General features: G+C 44.4%; 1 protein-coding gene across 1 annotated transcript in view; it reads left to right on the top strand.

The window, feature by feature from the left end:
• Positions 1-1,590: 1,590 nt before the first annotated feature.
• LOC104575070 (dymeclin) overlaps positions 1,591-14,871 on the top strand; it is a 150,999-nt gene continuing 137,718 nt past the window's right edge. The window contains exon 1 of the mRNA XM_088537660.1: positions 1,591-1,764. Coding sequence (XP_088393786.1) covers positions 1,625-1,764 — 140 coding nt within the window. The 5' untranslated portion in view covers positions 1,591-1,624. The remainder of the gene's footprint in view (positions 1,765-14,871) is intronic.

Below are 14,871 nucleotides of genomic sequence, written 5' to 3'. Positions count from 1 at the left end.
ATGATCCGGTATTCCTGTCTCATGTGAATGATGTGTGTTGTTGTTATTTATATTAAAATATTTTTTTCTTTAGTATTCACCAGCTCTGTTTCAAAAGCATTAAGCTGACTCCTATGCTTTTTCTTTGAACTGGTAAAATTCTTATTCAGATAAGATGCACTCGTTCTGTTTTATAAATAAACAGTCACCCCAAATTTAGGAAGTCCTCTTAAGCTCATTGAGAGCTCCCTGGCTGCTGCCTGATGGCAGTTACAGTTGTGCAGGGTTATTTTAAGAGTAGATGTACTCAGTCAGTATGAAGTTTTATCTAGTGCAGTGTTTCTTAGCCACAGCTAACAGGGACTATGTGGTATGAGTACTAGCCTAGAGGGAGTGTATAGGGGTGCCTCAGGTAACTTCTCAGTAGGAGATTTTTTGACTTAGAGGTGGCATCTTTGAATTTGGGAGCCCTCTGATTTCCCCCCTACCAAACTGTATTTTTGGAATTCATGAACATTTCGGCCCCTCTGTTGGGAATGCTGCAGCCGAAGTAGCTCTTGGGAAGAAGCACCTCTTTTTGAGCATGCAAATGTCTTCCTTTTGTTTGACACCCTGTTTGTTCCTGCAACCAAAACCTGCAATTTTGGGTTTGTCAGGGAGGCTGGGGGATCCATATTTGAATAGTCGCTTTGAAACAGATATTACACCTTTGTCTGGACTGACTTAAATGTTGCTTATGGGTAGCATTTTCCATCCTTCAATACATCCATTTCTGTCCTTACATCTAATTTTTAACCTCTAATGCCAGTTCAACAGTAATTGGGTTTTACTATAATTGTGTGGTGTGTTTTTTTTTTTTTTTTTTTTTTTTTTTTTTTTTTTTTCCCTCTCATTAATCCATGTAGTTACTTGTTTCTTTTCAAAAGCTGGAAGTTTATTGAAGCTGATGTCCTGGAAAGATGTCACATGTTTAGTAGCATTTGTTTCATGGCACATAGTTACTGGCAGATTGTAAATGCTCATTTTTTTTAGCCTTCCCCCATGTAGGTAACTGGAAGCAGCCATGTTATTTTACAAATATTTTTTTTGCTCGCTTGTTTGCTTATTTGACGCTAGCTGTGCAGTAGTGACAACAACCATGCTTAATGTGGGAGCAGATGGTACATGGCTTGACAGCACCAAGGGATTTATTTGCGTGACCCTTTCTTGTCAAAAGCCATTCTGTGCCTTGGTACCCCCGTGTATTCATTTGGAAAATATGTTTTTGAATAGCATGTCAACTTAATATCCTTGTTTAAATTGTCAGTTCCTTGTGGCTTTCCCCACTGGTAACAGCCTTGATGTTGATATAACGGCAGCAGAGTGTTCTTCTTGAGTGAGGCTTATGCAGTCTGAAGTATAGCACAGAAACCCTTAACTTTCTTGGATTGTAGGGCAACTTTGTTGTCCTAAATTTGATGGCAGTCATTTCAATGCCTCCCTATATACTTTGATTTTCTACTTTTCAATAATTGTTCCAGATAGTAATCTAATTTAGGAGACTCTATATATTTCTTATTTTTATGAAGGACTTCAAATGTTTCTTTTTTTTCTTTTTTCCCTTTAAGAAATGAAAATTTAGAAGAGGAGTTGCCAAATAAAGAAGATGGGAGCAAATAGCAGCAGCATCAGTGAACTTCCAGAAAATGAATATTTAAAAAAACTATCAGGAGCAGAGCCGATCTCTGAAAATGACCCATTCTGGAATCAGCTGCTATCTTTTAGCTTTATTGCTCCAACAAACAGGTAAGATATTTGGTGAAGGTTGAGGGAGGGGATCCTGCCCCTCTGCTCGGTTCTGGTTAGGTCGCACCTGGAGTATTGGGTGCAGTTCTGGGCTCCCCAGTACAAGGGGGACATGGAACTTCTAGAGAGGGTCCGGCGTAGAGCCACAAAGATGATTAAGGGACTGGAGCATCTATCGTATGAGGAAAGACTAAGCGAGCTGGGCCTGTTTAGTCTAGAGAAGAGAAGGCTGAGAGGAGATTTGATCAACATGTTCAAGTACCTGAGGGGTGATTGTAGGGAGGATGGGGCCAAGCTCTTGTCCTGTCACCGGCTGCCATGTAGAAGGGGTAACGGGTGTAAGCTGAAACACCGGAAGTTCCACCTCCATGTGAGGAAGAACAACTTTTCTGTGAGGGTGACAGAGCCCTGGCACAGGCTGCCCAGAGAGGCTGTGGAATCTCCTTCTCTGGAGATCTTCCAAACCCGCCTGGATGCCACCCTGTGCCACATGCTCTAGGTGTCCCTGCTGGAGCAGGGGATTGGACTAGATGATCTCTAGAGGTCCCTTCCAACCCTAAGCATTCTGTGTGATTCTGAGTTTAACCTTGGTAAAGTATTTATAAAAATTACAAATCTGGAAAGGAAAAAAAGCTTTTGTTATTCTTGTTCTAGGTGGCAGGGGAGTAAATGCATATATAAAATGGACTACTTCTAATTTTGGAACCTCTTTCTGCCATATCTTTCTGTGGGTCCCTTTCCTCCACATATTAGCTGTAATTGCTACTTGTTCTTCTAGCAGCTAGAAATGATCAGAAATAGGTCTGTTATGTTCTCATGTGCATGTTTTTTTTTGTGTGTTTATTTTTGGATAAGCCTCCATTGTGTCTTTCCTCCAAGACATTTATTATTTCATGCACTAAGAAGTTCAAGTAGTGCTAGGTCACAGGACTAATCCTTCCAACTCTTATTGCATTGAGCTTCTTCCATAAGTTGGTTGTATGTTAGCTGTTGAGTTTCTTCATCTGTGTGGCCTTAATTATACTTTTTCCTGCTTTACCTTTTAAAGGGTAGTTTCGCATGTTGTCTCTGTAAAAATATTTTTTAAGTATTTAAATGCAGCACACTAATGTGCGAATAATGTTTCTCTTGTGATGATGTGGTCCACAGCCCTACTATACTTGCACCAAAATTATAGAACGTAGCAGATAGCTGAACTGAAATACCACCTTATCATGTTGGTTCTTTTTTGCATGTCTCTTCATGCTAGCAAGTAGCGTCGATAGAAACAGATTTAGTATTTCTGAAAGGCTCCACAGCATATCTCCAGAAATGCAAAATGTAACCTGTAGTAAGGGTAGCCTTGCAACTGTAAATGACTTCAAAATAGGTTTTTAATAAATAATTAATTTCTAATGAGGCATTGTTTACCTGTTATATGAATGCCTGCCGTGCCATGTCTCGCATACTATGTGCGGTAGCTCCTGAAAGGCCAAGAGCAGTGACACTTATTTTCACAACAGTTAGAAGCAGATCAGGTAGAGTCTGTCCTGCTTGTACCAATGTGCTTATGTGCAAGTGAAAAGTCAGGTAACCAGGAGAGAAGATGGTTAAGGTAAATGACTCGGATATTTTTTAAGGAGTGAAAAGGAGGAAAGATTTTTGGCTTGTGCGTGGGGATAATAGGAAGTAGCAAGAAGTTATAGTATTGTGAGGGAGGATTTCTTGGAGTATTTGGCATTGCATGAAACAGCAGTCTCTTATAAATTCTTGCTTACAGTGTACTCGTGACTAATAAGATAGAAACCATGTAATATTGCATTGGGGCTTTTTAGGGGGGAAATAGCTATATATCAAAAAGAAGCAACTTTCAGTTGTTCTCTTACACCTCTGTTCCCCGTGCCCACCAAATAAATGAGTTTTTCATAGCTTGCTTTCAGCTTTTTTGTGTACATATCTTGTGTGCATCTGGGTCAGTCAGACCCAGTTTGTTTAAAGGCAAAGTTTGTTTAAAAAAAAAAAAATTAAAGGAAAAGTGATCCAAAAGTAGGATGAAAGTTTAATTAGCTGAACACCAGATGGTGCTCTTGCCTGGCAGCTAGAAGTATTTTTAGAAACACAGTCCTATTTTCTATGCAGCTTAATAATTGGAAGGAGGCAGAAATTTTCCATCAAGTCGCATCTACCAGGGAGAGAACCATTTGACAGATGGGGTCAAACACTGTTGGCTGCATAACACTCTCATCAGCTATTGTGTAAATCGCATGACCTTGTCTGCAGGAACATAGCAGCAGAGGTCAATGTTCATTTTGGAGACTGAAAGATTACAAAATATCATGCCAGCTCTGTTTTGTTATTATGAGACTTGAGTGTAGGTCATGCTTCTGACAGGAGCAAGGTGGTAGTTTTTGATTATTGTGGGAAGGCACCAAGTTTTCACTTGTCAAACAAGATGAAATTAAAGCTTTTCCTCTTCTTTCAAATTATGCTTCTCCTTCCCTCCCCCCGCCCCCCCCCGGCAGAGCTAATAGCAATTTTATTACAGGTTGCCCAGTACTTTTTTCACTGTGAAAGGGATGTTGTGACCTTGCTCTAACAACTGTGTGTGGCATGTCTCAGATTTTGGGTTCCTTGGCCTATAGGAGTGTCTTCTGAGGAATTCCGATCTTCAGCCTTCAGATACCTGGGCTCTGACTGCACTCTCCCACCATTTCATTTTTTTTCTTCATGGTTCCATATTTACTACAAAAATGGACTCATAAAGGGGCTGATTTAAGATCATATAAATCCCCTTAATTCTGCCACTTCCTAGATGTCAAGCAGTTTGAATAGTATTTGGTTATTAAAAAAAAAAGAAAAAAAAAAAAAGAAAAGAAAAAAAAAAAAAAAAGCCCTGAAAACACTCCCAGTTGACTTTGTTTATTGTTCTAAACACGGGCTCTGAGGTTTACTTTGGAGTTTCTTGATCTCAGCAGCCCAGCATGTTTGGCTGCCATCTGAGTTGCTACACAGAACTGCAATCTCCCCCTTAGCAATGTTGTTAGTTACAATACTTTCATAATGGAAAACTTAAAAACAGAGTTAACTAACAGAACTTGCTGAAAATCATATGCTTAATATTTGCTGTTCCACTTTGTTCCTTCCCTGGAGTTTTTAATGAGTGACGGCTTGAAGAATAGTGTGCATGATCCTTTAATGGAAAGACATAAAAATGAACAACTTCTATGTTGCCTTAATATGGTACATTTTTAAATTGATACAATAAATTATGAGCAGCTTTTTAGTCTTTCCCTTGAATAGTCCATTAAAGTCAGCATTCCCACAGTATGAATTTACTGAATGGGCCAATTCTTCTGTTTTGTATTCAATGGCAAAGGGAAAAGCTCTGCTTAGTCAAAGGAAAGTCAGGAAAACTACGCTTTGTATTCTCCTCTTTCAGGGAGGGTGGTTCTTCACTACAGTTTGGGCCTTATTCTTACCGTGTTAAGGGTATCTACTTTGTTACCTACTTTGTAGGTGTGCTTTTAATAACCATTTACATGCATAATATCCTTAGAACTCACCATGCTGGCATCTCTTAAATAAAACAGCAGTCACACTACTCTAAAATCTCTTATATTGCGATGCTTTAAAATAAAAGCAGATAAAACCATTTTCTTCATTGAAGATGCTGCTGTCAGAAAGCAACTTTCACTGTCTCTTATTAATTACAACTTTGCTGAAGTCTGTGGGATGGACTGTTGATTACTCTGATGTAAATCCAAAATAAGGCAACTGAAACAAATTCAACCACTCTAAATGAACTCCACTGTGTTTTTTTTTTTTTCCCATTTTCTTTTTGAAAGTAGTGTTTTTCTCAATATTTGCCAAAATAGCTAACCACAGAATCTGGCTTTATACTAGTTTGAAGCCTAAAATAAAAATCTGCAGTGAATAAATATTATTTTTTGAGCAATAGACTGCTTAATTCACAATTTTCCTCACCTTTCACCTTTACTGCAAAGATGATTTCTTATAGAAAACTGACTGATAAAGAACTTGTAATATGAGCAGTTACTGCTCATATTAGTACAAAGTGATTAAATGCCAAGAGAATTAAAACATTGATGTAAGATCAATTATTAAATGTTATGAAAATAATTTTGACAAGTCAAAATAAAATTTGTATTATTTGAACACTGTTTCAATAATGTTTTCTTTGGCTAATATTCATTGCACATAAGAACTCCAATTTTTGTTTTGTCTTTGTAGTATTTTTACTTATGAAAAATAAACAGGGGCAACTTTGGCTTCTATTAGTACCATGTATATTGTGTACATCCAGATAGCATTTATGTGGTAATTTAGTCCTGAAGGTCTGAACCTTTGTATCAAGAAAAAAGAGGTATGATGGCTCTGGTACCAAAGGGGCAGTATTTGAGTTGGCAGGTTTAAACTTTAATTTTGATTTCTCCTCTCCTGTCTCTCATATGGGAATTAAAGCTGAGCAAGCCATTTTGTTTGAAGAAATCTGTGCTGTCGGGAAGCAAATTTCACTGTCCTTAACTGCACTTTTGCTGAAGTTTGTGGGACTTCCCTCCATATACAAGAGCAAATAAAATAAATTCTTGTTTTTATGAAGGATTTTGGAAATGCTAGCCACCAGATCACAGGATGAGGCAGGAATTCCTGTGAAATCTTGATTTATTTCGTTTACTTATCTTTCCTCTCCCCTGAAGTGTGTGAGGCTGGAGTCTCAATCTTTGCTATTGAGATTATGGGTGTAGCCTTTGCTGTCAGGTGGTTGTTCCATTAGTTAAAGGTCTGTGACCCCAGTAACAGGTAGCAATGCAGCGAGGCCACATTAGCAGTTAACTGATCTTGCTGAGGGTTATGTTGGATTTTTAAGCATTAAACTTCTTTTTCTTTTTGCTAGGAAAAAGACGACTCCAGTGTTAAAACTTTTGCTGAGCAACTGGAGGTGATTTTGATCTTGGCAAATGGGGCGGGGGGGGGGGAGGAATTGGGCAACTGTGAAATTTGGAGGTTTTGTGCGTTTTTGTTTTGAAGTTGAGCCAAATGCTCAAGTTTGTGTATTCACCAATAAGGGGATTTCCCCACAGTCTGGCTGAAGAGCAGGACAAAGGGAGGGGAGAGACTGAGCGGAGCCATGAGCAGAGTGGGACAAAAAGAGCCATCTGCAAGGAGATGGGGGCCTTTACAAAGGAGGGAAATAGGGGAATTCCCCCACATTCTTCAGCAAGGGGGACAAAGGAGTTGGTGAGCTCAGGTGAGAACAGATGGCAGGAGGCAGGAGTTTGGTGTAGGCGGGCCAGGAAGGCTGTAACTTCTGAGTACCTTGGCCAATGGGGAAAAGGAGAGGGCGTCCCTCGGTCGGGAAATTAGGATAAAAGGGGGGCTGCGTCCCCCAGCAATTGGAGAGACCCCACAGGGATATGCCCTGTGGACTCTCCCTTTATTCGAATAAAGTTTTAGGACTCCTCTGTCTCCTTTTGGACATTCAGTTCTTGACAGCGAGATTTTCTGTTGCAGTTCAAATGGCTGCAGCGACCTGGTTCAGGGACGGCACGGCGACCACCCCCAAGCCACTCGGGCTATCAGCTAGTTGACAGCAATGTGGTGGACGGCAAATGGCGTTTATTGATGGGAAACAAGGTGTTATATCTCTAGGTTTACAACGTCACATCCGTCTGCTTACACCATAGACTAAACACTATTGGCTACTAGGGGCCCTATCTTTCCGTACAGCACGATATCTTCCGGCCGCCGTTCCCTAACTATCTGCAACAACTTCCCCCCTCCCTATGCATAACAAAACTAGCTAAAATACAACTATCTTATTCTTATTACTATCTTATTCTATTCTTATAGTTATACCAATCTTAAAATTACATATCATAAACTTGACATAAAACATAAGGCACAAAGAAGAAGGCGCGTAGAAGGTAGGGGATGACAGGTAATACCAGGGTGTAGGAATAGGGTGTACCTTGGGATAACTTGGGGGTAATACTGAGTGGATATATTCTTAAAGCAGTTGTTGGTGTTCTACTAACATGATGTTAACCTTCTCTAGCTGATTCTTGACAAACGGCATGAGCTTATTCAATATACAGGGTCCAAAGATTAGCGTCATCATGATCATTGTGATCAGCCCTGTCAAGGTGGATATCAGGGTGGTTAGCCACGGCGAACCGGTGAACAAATTTTTGTACCGGCTGCGTTTGGAACAGGGTTCAATGGGTGCTAGTTGGCAAGGCATGGCACTGAAAATTGGTGGCCCTGTAGTTATTTTTGTACTAATTGCTTGAGATTGTTCGATCTGTTCAAGTACCCCATTTAAAGGGCTGGTGTGACTCTACCTGTCCTATAGTGACAAGCTGCAAAATTAAGATAACGCAAAGGCATCGCGGCCCCCTCTTGCGGAGGCTGTTTTGTTGTTTTCTGGATTCGGTCAGCGTGGAACTCGCAGGCTCGGGCGGGACGCTTGTCACCGGGGTGTACGGGTTACGGGGGTGTCCGATGATCCGGTCCTGTGAACAGAAACTCACAATTTTCATTAGTTTTATTTTAAAGGTAACAGCCTCCTGAATTGGGGAGAGATGCTCTTCCTTTGCAACATGCTTAATCATGAATGCTCCTGCCGGTTTTTCTTTAATTCGGATGTTTACCTTCTTTTTCTCCTTCCTTAAGTTTGAATCGGTTGTGAGCCACTCGTCCTGACTAGTGTCTGATCCGGAGTCGGAACTCGACTGACTGGTCACTTCCGGGCTCCGGTACTTTTTCGTTGGGCTTCGGCGTTTTTTGAAATGTCCGCTCTGATCGGTTCTCGGCCCCTCCCTCGGGCTCGCTCCAGGCCCCTCACTCGGACTTGCTCTCGACCCCTCCCTCGGGTCTTCTCTTTGTCCCTCACTCGGACTTGCTCTCGACCCCTCCCTCGGGTCTTCTCTTTGTCCCTCACTCGGACTTGCTCTCGACCCCTCACTCGGGTCTTCTCTTTGTCCCTCACTCGGACTTCCTCTCGACCCCTCACTCGGGTCTTCTCTCCGTCCCTCACTCGGACTTGCTCTCGACCCCTCACTCGGGTCTTCTCTTTGTCCCTCACTCGGACTTGCTCTCGACCCCTCACTCGGGTCTTCTCTTTGTCCCTCACTCGGACTTGCTCTCGACCCCTCCCTCTGCAACAATTTTCCGCACAATTGGGGGCTCGTCCGGGATCCTTCCACCTTCCGGGAACGGCAGACGGCGATTGGAGTCGACGGCGCACCTCACCATAGCTTTTGGTGATCGACTCCCTTCGACGGCAGCCTGCACCGGACGACTGATTGGGTTCCCGAGACTGTCCGGAGACAGACGAGAAGCGGATCAGGGGGATCCGCAGGTAGGACCGGGAGGGGGTCCTCAAGTGGTCTGACGGAAAGGACTAGATCCGACGGAAAGGACCACTAGGAGCAATGGATCAGGGGGATCCATAGGTAGGACTGGGGGGTCCTCAAGTAGTCTGATGGAAAGAACCTTTGGGTAGTGCTAAGTCCAACGGAAAGGACTAGGTCTGACGGAAAGGACCTCCGGGTAGCGCTAAGTCTGACGGAAAGGACCAGGTCTGATTGAAAGGACCACTGAAATCTGAAATCTCACCGGTGAGCGCTGTGGGACAGTGGGGAGCAAAAGGGGTGATAACCCCAACATGGACGCCAAGGGAGGGCAGCAAAGGGAAGCCAAAAGAGGATGTTGGGAAAAGGAATGACGATCTCGACTTATCCCCATATAGTCCCTTGGGGAGACTGTTGAGGGTTTGGGATAACCCACGCATTCCCCCAGAAATAACCAAGGAATTAATGATAAAATATTGTTGTTTTGTTTGGCCAGAATATAAGTTACCAGGGGGATTTAGGTGGCCCCCTGTAGGGTCGGACGACGATCCTAGTCTTTGTCAGGTTTGTGCCTGTGTCTCAGCGATACTGAGAAGGGTCTCATTGAGAAAGAATGTGCGACAATATGGTTAAGGGCAACATCTAGAGGAATCTATGTAACAAAAGGGAGAGGAGAAAAAGGGAAGCAGGAATCTGAAGAAGGGGAAAAGAAAACAGATAGAGAGGCGTGGGGTGTCCTCCACTACCTTTTCCCATCTTATCATCAAAATCCATCAGGAACTACAGCTCCTGTCCTCTCTCTACTTCCTGCTTCTAGCAACAGTGAAGAAGAGGAAGAATGGGACATTTTTGTCCCTTTCAAAACAAGAAAAGGAAGCCCCCAAAGCCAAATTCCTCTGTACCAGGTTCTACTGCGAGGCCAGCATCGGGGGGGGGGGGGGGGGGCGGGTTTGGATTTGTGGTTGCGGTTGTGCTCCTGATCACACAAGATATAAGGCGATTAAAAAGATATAAGGCGATTAAAGAATTTATTTATATGATCCTATAGGGGTGGGGGAAAAGATAGATGGATATCTAAGAAGTGCAGATTACACTTGGAAGGATTGGGATTTTAAGAATCCTTTTTGGATCTCAGGGAAAGAGGATAATCTTGCAAAAAGCTTGTCAATTATGGGAGGACGAGCACACACAGGCAGGCCAAAATGCAGTTTAGCCTGCCCTCAGGAGAGAGGAAGGACGTTGGAGGAGGGAATGCCCACAGAGGCCAGATGATCCTCAGGAAAAGGAAATTCACCGACTGGATTTTAAATGGATTGTTAGGGGTGTTGGGGGCTTCCATTATAGCAGGGACCCACTATGCGGGAGCCCTTGATAACACGTAGGGCGGTTCCGGACTGAGACGAAGTGTGTTTCTGGATAGACATGGGGGCCTCTCGATCCAATTTGAACTTTATGCCAAAAGGAGGGCAATTGTCAAAAGGCTTCTTGGTTATCAAGAGGTAAGTGGAAAAGACAAGCAAGTGCGTCTTATCCAGCCCTATTAGTGGGTAATAAATTTGAGATGCATGTGGGTAATAAATAATAATATGTGGGTAATAAATTTGAGATGCATGATTTTCTTTTTTTCCCAAATTGTGATTGCAATCTGCTGAGGAATTGGAGTCGAGGGCTAGATTGGGAATGTCAATTGATATTGTGGGGGATGATAAAGAAGTTAGCACTGCTGTAACTTTGTGCAAAGAGTTTGATAAAGCTAGGCTGAAGTGAACTCAGAAGTGTGGGCAGTTCCAGGAAAATATGGAAAACTAAACATGGAATCTCTTCAAACTGCTTTAAAGCAACCAGGCCAGGAATTCTCTAAAAGCAGTATCCAATTTCAGAGGAGGGAGGAAAAATGATAAAACAGCAATTGACATGGACAGTCCTCCCGCAAGGATCCACCAAGGCACCGGTCCTATTTGGACAAGCCTTGCAGAAAATACTGAAGGAATTTATCCCACCCCCAGGAGCCAGGTTATTGCAGTACATGGATGACTTGCCCCTATCAGGTGAACAAGAGAGGGTGGTGAAGGAAACCACTGTGAAGTTGCTCAATTTCTTGGCCCAAAAAGGGCTTAGGGTGTCAGGGCAAAAAAAGTGTATATAGTATGTATTTTTTATATATATATATATATATATATATATATATATATATATATAAAGTTTTGGGGCATATTTTGGCTGGAGGTTTAACCCAAAACAGCCCCAATGGACATGAGAAGGAGAACAGAGCTTTAGAAAATTAAAAGATAAATTGACCAAGTCTTTGGCTTTAGCTCTTCCGGACCCAGAGAAAGAATTTGAATTATATGTGGATGTCAAACCGGGCCACGGCAGGGGAATTTTAGTGCAAAAGCATGGAGGCATGCGAATACCAGTAGCTTATTTTTCTAAAATGTTAGACCCAGTGGCTAAGGGGTGGCCTTATTGTCTGCAGAATTGTGCAGCTATGGCCCTAACGGTAACTGAGGCCCGAAAGCTGACCACAGGGGGATCCCATGTTGTCAAGGTCCCATACCTGGTCGGGGCGTTGCTACCTGAAGGGGCTTCTGAATGGATGATGAAATTTAAAATTAAGAAGTGGGGGAGGGTTTAACCCAGCTTCTTGCGTGACTGGCCCCAAGGGAGAAGCATCGAGGGTGGCGGATCTCCGGACTCAGGCTAGGGAAGATTTGAGAGGCGTCCTTTGGCCAGATGGGGACAATGCGTTCATTGATGGATCTTCAAAACTAAAGGGGAAATGGGCCACAGGATATGCTATCATTAAGGGAAGGGAGCTGCTGGAGGGAGGAAAGCTACCGTCTACCTGGTCAGCCCAAACCGCAGAACTGTATTCTCTAATAAAAGCCTGTGAATTATACCAAGGCAAGCTAGTGAATATCTTTACAGATTCTAAATATGCATATGGGGTGGTACATATGTTTGGAAAGCTGTGGGAAGAAAGAGGTTTATTAACTTGCTGAGGAAAGGCATTGGTGCATAAGGATCTGATTGCTCGCCTGCTGGAGGTGGTGAACCTCCCCAAGAAGGTCTCAATAATTCATATCAGGTTCACATTCCTTTCCCTTATTTCCCTCCTTTGTAAAGGCCCCCACCTCTTGGCAGATGTTCTTTTTGTCCCACTCGCTCATGGCTCCACTCAGTCTCTCCCCTCCCTTTGTCCTGCTCTTCAGCCAGACTGTGGGGGAATCCCCTTATTGGTGAATACATAAACTTGAGCATTCTGCTCAATTACATCCTCCTTACAAGCACCAGCTGGTCAATTTTAGAAAATAAAAAACAAACAAAAAGTGCAAGTCCTTGTTTCATTCAGAGCTAGAAGATTGCGTCGCTTATTGCATTACGATTTTGTCTTTGAGGTGCTGTTACAGTTTTATAGCATTTGCTTTCAATTACTCTGAATGTTTTTAGCACTGAAATAGCAGGCCACCTTTGAGACTAGCTATTTTTTTAATGTATATATCATAGTGCGCTTTGTGCTTTCCGAAACTTTTCTTTCAAGGTAATTTATATCTTCATAGAATCATAGAATGCTTAAGGTTGGAAGGGACCTCTAGAGGTCATCTAGTCCAACCCCCCTGCACACGCAGGGTCACCTAGAGCACGTGGCACAGGACTGTGTCCAAGCAGGCTTGGAAGATCTCCAGAGAGGGAGACTCCACAACCTCTCTGGGCAGCCTGTTCCAGGGCTCTGTCACCCTCACTGTTAAGAAAATTTTCCTTAAGTTCCTGTGGAACTTTTGGTGCTTCAGTTTCCGGCCATTACCTCTAGTTCTGTCAGTGGCCACCACTGAAAAGAGACCATCACCATCCTCCTCACTGCCTCCCTTGAGGTACTTATAGACACTGATCAGATCCCCTCTCAGCCTTCTCTTCTCCAGGCTGAACAGGCCCAGCTCCCTCAGCCTCTCCTCATAGGGCAGATGTTCCAGGCCCCTGATCATCCTTGTGGCCCTGTGCTGGACTCTCTCCAGCAGCTCCACATCCCTCTTGTACTGTGGAGCCCAGAACTGGACACAATACTCCAGATGCGGCCTCGCCAGGGCTGAGTAGAGGGGCAGGATCACCTCCCTTGACCTGCTGGAGACGCTCTTCTTAATGCACCCCAGGATCCCATTGGCCTTCTTGGCCACGAGGGCACATTGCTGCCTCATGGTCAACTTGTTGTCCACCATGACGCCCAGGTCTTTCTCTGCAGAGCTGCTCTCCACAAGGTCGGTCCCCAGCCTGTACTGGTGTCTGGGGTTATTCCTCCCCAGGTGCAGAACCTTGCACTTGGCCTTGTTGAATTGCATGAGGTTTTTCACTGCCCAGTTCTCCAGTCTGTCCAGGTCCCTCTGGATGGCAGCGCAGCCCTCTGGGGTATCAGCTACTCCTCCCAGTTTGGTATCATCAGCAAACTTGCTGAGGGAGCACTCTGTGCCTTCATCCAGGTCATTGATGAATAAATTGAACAGGACTGGGCCAAGGACTGACCCCTGGGGGACACCGCTACCCACAGGCCTCCAACTAGACTCGGCACCGCTGATCACCACCCTCTGAGCTCTGCCATCCAGCCAGTTCCTAATCCACCTCACTGTGCACTCATCTATCCCACGCTTCTGGAGCTTGCCCAGGAGGATGTTGTGAGGGACAGTGTCAAAAGCCTTGGTGAAGTCGAGATAGACGACATCCACCGCTCTCCCCTCGTCTATCCAGCTGGTCATTCCATCATAGAAGGCTATCAGGTTAGTCAAGCAAGATTTCCCCTTGGTGAATCCATGCTGACTACTCTTGAGCACCTTCTTGTCCTCCATGTGCCTGGAGACAATGGCCAGTATCATAGAATCATAGAATCATAGAATGCTTAGGGTTGGAAGGGACCTCTAGAGATCATCTAGTCCAACCCCCCTGCATACGCAGGGACACCTAAAGCACGTGGCACAGGACTGCATCCAAGCGGGTTTTGAAGATCTCCAGAGAAGGAGACTCCACAACCTCTCTGGGCAGCCTGTTCCAGTGCTCTGTCACCCTCACTGTTAAGAAATTTTTCCTTAAGTTCCTATGGAATTTTTGATGTTTCAGTTTCCGGCCATTTCCTCTAGTCCTATCAGTGGCCACCACTGAAAAGAGACCATGACCGTCCTCTGCACTCCCTCCCTTGAGGTATTTATATACACTGATTAGATCCCCTCTCAGCCTTCTCTTCTCCAGGCTGAACAGGCCCAGCTCCCTCAGCCTCTCCTCATAGGGCAGATGTTCCAGGCCCCTGATCATCCTTGTGGCCCTGCGCTGGACTCTCTCCAGCAGCTCCACATCCCTCTTGTACTGTGGAGCCCAGAACTGGACACAGTACTCCAGATGCGGCCTCACCAGGGCCGAGTAGAGGGGCAGGATCATCTCCCTCGACCTGCTGGAGACGCTCTTCTTAATGCAGCCCAGGATCCCATTGGCCTTCTTGGCCATGAGGGCACACTGCTGCCTCATGGTCAACTTGTCGTCCACCATGACACCCAGGTCTTTCTCCGCAGAGCTGCTCTCCACAAGCTCGGTCCCCAGCCTGTACTGGTGTCTGGGGTTATTCCTCCCCAGGTGCAGGACCTTGCACTTGGCCTTGTTGAACTGCATGAGGTTTTTCACCGCCCTGTTGTCCAGTCTGTCCAGGTCCCTCTGGATGGCAGCACAGTATGAGCCGTTCCATCACTTTTCCGGGGACGGAGGTGAGGCTCACTGGCCT

The sequence above is a fragment of the Tinamus guttatus genome, unplaced genomic scaffold (assembly GCF_059628265.1).
Source record: "Tinamus guttatus ecotype Peru unplaced genomic scaffold, ASM5962826v1 Tinamus_guttatus_pri_ptg000837l, whole genome shotgun sequence".
In the NCBI taxonomy this organism is placed as follows: Eukaryota; Metazoa; Chordata; class Aves; order Tinamiformes; family Tinamidae; genus Tinamus; species Tinamus guttatus.
This window is presented reverse-complemented; position numbering and strand designations above follow the sequence as displayed.